The sequence below is a fragment of the Berghia stephanieae genome, chromosome 2, assembly GCF_034508935.2.
Source record: "Berghia stephanieae isolate SIO BIC M18660-M18661 chromosome 2, UCSD_Bste_1.3, whole genome shotgun sequence".
Taxonomy (NCBI): Eukaryota; Metazoa; Mollusca; class Gastropoda; order Nudibranchia; family Aeolidiidae; genus Berghia; species Berghia stephanieae.
The window spans coordinates 17010380-17020379 of NC_088361.1; the positions used below are offsets into that span (position 1 = coordinate 17010380).

General features: G+C 38.2%; 1 protein-coding gene across 4 annotated transcripts in view; it reads left to right on the plus strand.

Annotated features, from left to right (window-relative positions):
- Window positions 1-10000, plus strand: part of LOC144964411 (sodium/calcium exchanger 2-like) — a 142247-nt gene that overhangs the window by 64318 nt on the left and 67929 nt on the right. For all 4 annotated transcript variants that reach the window (XM_078898631.1, XM_078898633.1, XM_078898634.1 and 1 more), the window contains exon 3: window positions 85-534. In XM_078898631.1, the coding sequence (XP_078754757.1) occupies window positions 85-534 (450 nt within the window). The remainder of the gene's footprint in view (window positions 1-84; window positions 535-10000) is intronic.

Sequence of the window (10000 nt, forward strand, 5' to 3'; positions counted from 1 at the left end):
TATCATTAGCATATTACCATCATATCCCTTACATTATAGCAATGGATATGTTATGTTGAATTTTCTTTTTTTTTTAATACGCAGGTTCTTATCTGGAACGAAACAGTGGCAAATTTGACCTTGATGGCCCTGGGATCCTCTGCACCGGAAATTCTCTTGGCCATCATTGAAACAGTCACCACTCTGGATGACGAAGAGCCGGCTGACTCTCTGGGAACCTTCACCATCATCGGCAGTGCCGCGTTCAACCTCCTCATCATTACCGCCGTGTGCATCATCAGTGTTCCGAAACCCACAAACAAGTCTATCAAGGAGTTTGGGGTATTCATCGTTACCGGAGTTTGGTCTATATGGGCCTATGTTTGGATGTTGTTAGTGGTGAAATATATCACGCCGGGAGTTATCGACCCTTGGGAAGCATGGGTTACGCTTGCTTATCTCCCTTTGTTGGTACTTATGGCGTATCTCCAAGATCTCGGCTGGTGTTGTGCCAGGAAAAAAGTTGGAGATATTGACGAGGACGAAAACACTAGTGTAAGTATTGATTCTCAAATGTTGAAATATAAATAACAATAGTCGAATGAAATAGAATCTTCAATTTGATTAACGAAAACAAATAATGCGAACGTTTTCGATTTCCCCTTTGTCAACTGAACACGATGAATGAAAAACTAGTGATTCTTTCATTTCTCGTTCATCTGTCTAGTATTTTATTCATCGCGTTTTGTTGACAAAGGGGATACCCAAAACGTCTACATTATTATGTCGTCATTAATTAAATTTAAGCTTCCATTGGAGGCTAACAGGCGTCATGTCCAGTCCTATTAGTTAAATGTTGCTTTTGGCCAGGGACCGCTTGTAAAGCGCTTTGAGCACGTTTAGTGTAATTACTCTATATAAAAGCTCAAATTTTTAGAATGTATTAGAATTCATGAAAAGTATATTCATAAAAACCGTCATTCTATTCAAGAACATCAAGGCGATTTTTATTCGCCATTTTGATTTAGAGACATAGGACTGAACTATGACCCAATAGGTCTAAAAATAAAGCTAAACATCTTTTTTTACATCTTTTTTTTAAAAAGACGACTATCCACACTACCTGCCCCCGAAGTCTTAACTTGCGTGGAATCAAGTTTCAATGAGCTTTCAATGAGCGATTGGCCATGTTTAATATTAATAGTGCTATGGTTACAACTCCCGGTATCACAGCCTTTCCTTTAACCTACTTACTACCTGTCAATTGGGAATTCTACAAGTCGATCTCACACGCGAAATTGCCAATCCTATTAATTAAGCCTATTTGGACCGAGTTCGAGTTTATTGTAACATAATGAAAAAAAAATTAATCTTCCTTTTGTTTATGTGAAAGCATCAAATGACATAAAATAACAAAAATAAAATTGAGCATTTATATAGTTCAAAATACACTAAATGTGCTCAATGGGATATCTACCCATCAGCAGCACTTAACATATAGGAAGAAACATGACGCCTGTTAGGCGATATTATATAATTTTATTTTTTTTGCGACAGAAACAACGCTGTTAACGGCCCGATACTCATTTTACGCCTGAGTGCGGTGAGAAAATGTGAGTAAAGAGCCATTCCAAGGACTTAACTGTATGCCACACAGAGCGGGTCTAGAAGCTTGAACCTTCCGATCCGAAGGTAGCAACAGCGTCGAATGGTCTCACACTACAATATTATGATGGTCTATCCTGGCGTCATACCACAAGACCACATAGCTGCAAATCTTTTTCACCAAGAGAGCAGAGATAGAGTTGCAATTTGAGCTCTCACTGTATCCCGAATTGCATTACTGTCACTGCTCTCTTGGTAAAATCGAATAGGGTTGTGGTTACATCAAAGAAATAACGCTAGACATTACTGCATATCCCCCTTCCCCCCACGACTACTACCACTACTACTACTACTACCGCTACTACTACTACTACTACTACTACTACTACTACTACTACTACTACTACTACACACTACTACTACTACACTACTACTATTTACTACTACTACTACTACTACTACTACTACTACTACTACTATACTACTACTACTACTACTACTACTACTACTACTACTACTACTACTACTACTACTACTACTACTACTACTACTACTACTACTACTACTACTACATACTACTACTACTACTACTACTACTACTACTACTACTAACTACTACTACTACTACTACTACTACTACTACTACTACTACTACTACTACTACTACTATACTACTACTACTACTACTACTACTTACTACTACTACTACTACTACTACTACTACTACTACTACTACTACTACTACTACTACTACTACTACTACTACTACTACTACTACTACTACTACTACTACTACTACTACTACTACTACTACTACTACTACTACTACTACTATACTACTACTACTACTACTATACTACTACTACTACTACTACTACTACTACTAACTACTACTACTATACTACTTACTATACTACTACTACTACTACTACTACTACAACAACTACTACTGCTACTACTACTACTACTACTACTACTACTACTACTACTACTACTACTACTACTACTACTACTACTACTACCGCTACTACTACTACTACCACTACTACTACTACTACTACTACTACTACTACTACTACTACTACCACTACTACTACTACTACTACTACTACTACTACTACTACTACTACTACTACCACAATTTTCTTTCTACCCTGCCCCCCCCCCACCCGCCCAAGTTTTTTTTGAGGGCTCTACGGCAAACGAACATATAGTCAATTTCAGTGTCTTTAGCGTGAAACGGTCATACTTTCCATTAATTGCTAACCAGTAAAATGACCTTCCAACCATTTCAAAGAACTTTCCGCCAGAATAAAACAGATCCAGCCACCTCCTGTCAGAGTTTTTATGTATCCTGCTGATCTCAATTCTTGTCTCGGCTTTAATCAGTTAACTGTCGTACTCTAGAAAGACACGTATTTAAAAATTTGACCGGAAAACTCATCCTTCATATATCTATTGATTTAAATGACCCTCATCTGGTAAAAACTCTCAAACCTGGGTCAATTGTAGTACAAGGTTGGCTCATAAAGATATTTTACTAAACCGTTTTCAATAGTGTACGTGGCTATGATTTAACACGTGATCTTACCATTTATTATTTTAAATAAAATATAAATACAATTCCCTTTATTCATCCCGTAGGGGAAATTTGTCTCTAGGGCCTATTCCATGGGAAGACTGGAATAACCCAGGCCTCAGCCGCAGTGCAGCGCCGCAAATTGAGCTAGGGCGAGTGACTTGTTCAAGGCCATACATACAGCTCAATGGGTAATCGAACTCGGTACCTTTCGGGTACGAAGCAAAGACCATTCCGCTGAGTCACGCTGCCCTCTCTCTCTCTCTCTCTCTCTCTCTCTCTCTCTCTCTCCCTCTCTCTCTCTCTCCCTCTCTCCCTCTCTCTCTCTCTCTCTCTCACACACACACACTCTCTCTCTCTATCTATCTATCTATCTATCTCTCTCTCTCTCTAAATACTTGAGATTTTATATAACTCAATATCTACTGAACTTGCTCAAAGCGCTTTCCAAGGGGTCCCTAGCCAACAGCAATACATAACATATTATAGGATGAACATGTTTCACTCTAGAAAACACGTATTTATAATTTTGGCCAGAAAACTATTTTTTTTTTCAAATATCGATCGATTAAAACGACCCACATGTCAAAAAACCTAGAGTTTTTGCCAAGATAAGAGTCATTTAAATTACCTGATTATTGTCGTATTTAAAAGACGGAGATAATTCTAAATTGGCAAAGCAACGACAAACATTGGGTGTCTCCCATTCCTGAGGCTAAAAAAACAAAACAAAACAAAAAAAAAAGTCAATTAAATAGATAGCTATTTGAAGGACGAATTTTCGGGCCATATTTTTGAATACATGTTTTCCAGAATACGGCAGGTTATAATAATGGTTATAATATTATGGGCATGATCCCTGCCATTTTAATGTATCATAATATTGTTTGTTACTCGTTGATCACAGATCCCTAGTCACCCCCTCCTCTACCCCCCACCTACCTTTTCCCCCGAGTATTCCAACGTATGTATAGTTAGCGTTAATTAGTGTTAGCATTGAGTTACACAGTCAATAGCGACCACCTCTACGTTTAATAATACGGTAAAGAAATCGAACTGAAGAAAGGCATTAAATGGGATATTTGCCCCTGTAGTGGTCTGGAAAAATACTTCAGACAGACAGGGACACACACAAACACGCACACACAGACACACACACACACTCACACACACACTCACATATATATATATATATATATATATATATATATATATATATATATATATATATATATATACACAGGTATAAACAAATAAACACACACATACTCTCTCTCTCTCCCTCTCTCTCTCTCTCTCTCTCTCTTTCTCTCTCTCTCTCTAAATACTTGAGATTTTATATAACTCAATATCTACTGAACATGCTCAAAGCGCTTTCCAAGGGGTCCCTAGCCAACAGCAACACATAACATATTATAGGACGAGACATGATTGCTGTTAGGAGATATTACATATTTCTGACAGAGACAGCGTTGCTAACGGCCAGGTACTCATTTTACACTTGAGTACGGCGAGAGAATCTAAGTAACGAGCCTTTTCCAAGGACTCAACTATATGCAGCTCAGAGCAGGACTCGACTCCTGGACTATTTCTCTCTCTCTCTCTCTCTCTCTCTCTCTCTCTCTCTCTCTCTCTCTCTCTCTGCCCCGTTCCTTCCTTGTCATCTCTTTCTGCTTTGTTATGTTGTATCTTTTTCATATGTCTTTTTACTGTCATATTTTTCTCCGATATATGTGTTGCTACTTGAAATATTTTATCGTTTCGTATCATATAGTTTAAGAGTTATTAGGTTCTAAAACCTTTAAATGCTCGGTGTAACTTTCATGCATAGATACCATTTATCAACTATATAAACAGTATTCAGTGTCAATTAATTGAGAATATTGAGAATTAGAAATCTAATACATAAATAAGTGTCATATCCAATATTCGTAGTTTAGATAGTATGCGCTTGTCTAAGAAGCTCATAACATTGCCATCCGGAAGTATAACGGACCAACACACAAAACTGTGTGTAACCATGAACTCTTATAGTCTGGTTAGTATAGTTCAGTGAGCATTACTTATAAACGCGGATGGCAAAAAAACAATAACAAAGGCCTGCGTGACGTCATCTTCGAACTATCTATAGATAGTATGCGCTTGGCTAAGAAGCTCATAACATTGCCATCCGGAAGTATAACTGGTCAACACGCACAACTGTGTGTTACCATGAACGTTTATAGTCTGGATAATACAGTTTAGTGAGAACTACTCATAAACGCGGATGGCAAAAACAATAACAAAGACCAGAGTGACGTCATCTTCGAACTATCTATAGTTAAATCTGTTTACATTCGCTTGGCTTGCCCAACTTGTCGTTTCGAGAGTTTGTGCGGCTATGTGGTCTTGTGGTATGACACTCGCTTTAGGATCGGAAGGTCCTGGGTTCGAGCCTCGCTCGGCTCATAGTTGAGTCCTTGGAAAAGGCTCTTTACTCACATTCTCTCACCGTACTCAGGTCTAAAATGAGTACCTGGTCGTTGGCAGCGTTGTCTCTATCAGAAAAAAATGTAATATCGCCTAACAGGCGTCATGCTTCGTTCTACACGTTACGTGTTGCTGTTGGTCAGGGACCCCTTCTAAAACGCTTTGAGCACATTTAGTGGATATTGCGCTATATGAAAGATCCAATTTTTCAAATAATTGATATACAAAATACAATAATATCCTATAATAATTCGATGTATTTATAGTAATAGGAGTCCCGATTGCTCAGTTTATATAGCATTCGCTTTACACACAAAGAGCTCGATAATGGGTTTTAAAAAAAATTTTTAAAAATTGAGCTTTTATATAGCGTAATATCCACTAAATGTGCTCAAAGCGCTTTACAAGGGGTCCCTGGTCAACAGCAACATTTAACATGTAGGACGGGACATGACGCCTGTTAGGCGATATTACAATTTTTCGGACAGAGACAACGCTGTTAACGGCCAGGTTCTCATTTTACACCTGAGTACGGTGAGAGAATGTGCCTTTTCCAAGGACTCAACTATGCGCCGAGCGCGAGGCTCGAACCCAGGACCTTCTGATCCGAAAGCGAGTGTCATACCACTAGACCACATAGCCGGACGTTTCAGGTGAGATTGATTTTTATAAAACCCCATGTTCACCTGTTTGATCTGTGAAAGATTAGCATCCTTTCCAAAGGTTAGCAGCAATTGCTATTGTCCGTTTCACGCTATAGAGACCAGGATAAACTCCGGCTCCTAAAGGCTCTGGGAGACTACTTTTTTATTTATAATAATAAAAAAGTTCGTTTAAAAACCTATGATATGGCATGAAGGCATCTGAAGTGAAAACGACGTAAAGACAACTCGTTGAGGATTTCATTTTATAACAATAAAAAATAAAAAATTTCCTTCATTCATCCCATAGGGGAAATTTGTCTTTAGGGTTTATTCCAAAGGAAGACCGGAATAACCCAGGCGTCAGTCGCAGTGCAGCGCCGCAAACTGAGCTAGAGCGATGCGACTTGCTCAAGGCCACACAGCGCAACGGGGTATTCGAACTCAGTACCTTTCGGGTACGAAGCAAAGACCGTACCGTTAAGCCACGCTGCCCCTGTGACTATTATAATTTACTTGCAACTGACTGAGATTTGAAATGGCTCCGAAACGTTTCTATTATAATAATATACTTGTTTTGCAGTAATTATTTTTATTATGAGGTAATCAAGTGTATACTTGTATTCTAAAAAAACAGAACAGTTTCTAATAACTATCACGTTGCCTACATCGGGATACAAACTCAAGACTCCTCAAACCAGCTGTGGTTTATCTAAATTCCCCCCCCCCCCCCACTTAAAAAAATGAGCTTTATATAGCGCAATATCCACTAGATGTGCTCAAAGCGCTTTACAAGGGGACCCTGGCCAACAGCAACATTTAACATGAAGGACGGGACATGACGCCTGCTCGGCGATATTATAATTTTTCGGACAAGGACAACGCTGTTAACGGCCAGATACTCATTTTACACCTGAGTACGGTAAGAGAATGTGAGTAAAGAGCCTTTTCCAAGGACTCAATTATGCGCCGAGCGCGAGGCTCGAACCCAGGACCATTCGATCCGAAAGCGAGTGTCATACCACAAGACCACATAGCCGCACTTGACAATCGATTGATTGGCCATGGATATAAAGATATACGAAATACACTGTATTTTACCAGAAAAGCTGAGAACAAAGGGCAATATGTCAGAAGTGGGCAGGCAATGTTATATATCTGTATAATAACTAGAATGCATAAGCAGTATAACACTATTATTACGAGACAGACTGTACCATATCCTCTTAATACGACTTTAAAAAAAAAATACAAAAGGGTTACTTTTTATATAGAAAGAACGAACCAATTGTAAAAATTTAAAAAAAAATGTTTTGGACTCTCCACAACATTTCGTAATATGCTTAATAGGGATAAAAAAAGATTTAATGATAATCAAAACGAAACAAAATTAAAATGAAGATAAGAATGCGGGCTTCAGTGACCAAGAGAAGTGAGTCTAATTTTGTTCCAATGCCATTTGAGATCTGTCTTGTAATTATATTATGGTCTGCATCTATACCATACTATTATTTTCTTCCTATGTCTCTGTCTATATATCTATCGTTCTCTTTTTTTCTCTCCGTCTCACTCTTTCTCTCTGTCTCCCTGTCACACTCTCTCTCTCTCTCTCTCTCTCTCTCTCTCTCTCTCTCTCTTCTGTCAGTCAGTAAGTCTGCCTGTCTGTCTGTCACACTCTCTCCCTCTCTCTGCTTGTGCGTGTGTCGTGTTTGTGTGTGTGTATGTGTGTATGTGTGTGTGTGTGTGTGTGTGTGTAATATTTGCGATTGTGTATCTGTTTGTCATTTGCAGTAAATTCGACAGGTTTATTTCACAATTCTACATTAGTCACGCTGAGTCACTTCAATGCACCTGCTATCCGTATTGGATTAATCGTAGCTGTCTGTACTGCAAGGTGACCAATCAAGCGCGACAATGCCAGAATTACAATGCAGCGGTACTTAGTGTTTGGAGAAGGCAATTGACGTCATGACGTTTAGGACTCTCGGATTGGAAATACTAAGCTGCTAAGCTATGGACCGTAAAACATAGTGAACAAAAAAAAACTAACACGGTTGAACAAAAAAACTAACACGGCTGAACAAAAAAAAAAAAAAAAAAAATAACACGGTTGAGCAAAAAAAAAAAAAAACAAAAAAAAAAAATAAAACTAACACGTTTGCTCAAAATGAAAAAAAAAAAGGAATATAACGCAGAATGTTTTGGGTTCCACACATTTTTCAGCTAACAACAAAAGACAATTTAAACTTGCTAAATAACAAGCATGTCTTATCTTGACAAAACTCTCTTTTAAAATCTTGGCCAAAACTATTTTTTTTTTAAACTCGTAGATAATATATTGATCGATTAAAATGTGAACCATTATCAAACTCAAAATCTCGGGTTTAAGCATTGTTGGTAAGTTCGCGGTTATTGTATGAAGTCGCAGATTAACGGAAATGTTCACAAATTAATATTCACTTTAAGCGCTGTAAATGTGAAGAAACATTTTTGAGGCCAAAATGTAAAAATGCCTACATTTTTAGTACAGAATACAACAGAATAGGAAATTGACAACGTTTAATAATAATACACAACGCTTCATAAAGGCAAGGAGGTCAACACAAGCCCGTGCCATAACATTATTATCAACGCTTAGTTTACAAAAAAGCATTCGAGTTTTTTTATTTCTCAAAATAAGCAAGAAAATGTTCTAGATTCGTCACGTGATAGGCTCCGAACCTTGACCGGTTTAAAATTCATTTGTTTTCTAATTTCATTTCCACGAATATTTTCACTTAGTTAGTCTGTCCAATAGAACTTACTCTTCAATATAGAACTATCCGTGAAGCACCAGTGCACGTTTTACACAATGTTCTGACCTTCTACTATGACAATTCAATAGATAGTATGCGCTTGGCTAAGAAGCTCATAACATTGCCATCCGGAAGTATAACGGACCAACACACAAAACTGTGTGTATCCATGAAAATTTATGGACAGATTAATACAGTTCAGTGAGCATTACTCATAAACGCGGATGTCAAAACACAATAACAAAGACCTGAGTGACGTCATCTTCGAAATATCTATATCAGGACCTCCAAGAAAATAGGCCAGCTGGGTTGGGGGGGGGGGGGGGGGGGGGGGAGGGGGGGGGGAGGGGGTGGGGGTGAAACGCAACCCTACAAGTACTATGGACGTATACTGTCAAAGCACATGGTCCCAATTTGGTCAACGTTTAAAGGTTTTTAATTATTATCTCAAACCAGTGGCACAAACCTGATCAAATAATCTCTCCATGATTTCTCTGGGTAACCTTCACCGCTCCTCTCTTTCTCTCTTTCTCTCTCTCTCTCTCTCTCTCTCTCTCTCTCTCTCTCTCTCTCTCTCTCTCTTCTTTCTTCTTCTTCTTCTTCTTCTTCTTCTTCTTCTTCTTCTTCTTCTTCTTCTTCTTCTTCTTCTTCTCCTCCTCCTCCTCCTCCTCCTCTTCTTCTTCTTCTTCTTCTTTTTCTTCTTCTTCTTCTTCTTCTTCTTCTTCTTCTTCTTCTTCTTCTTCTTCTTCTTCTTCTTCTTCTTCTTCTTCTTCTTCTTCTTCTTCTTCTTCTCTATATCTATCTATCTATTTATCTATCTATCTATCTATCTATCTATCTATCTATCTATCTATCTATCTATCTATCTATCTATCTATCTATCTATATATCTATCTATCTATCTATCTATCAATCTATCTATCTTTCTGTCT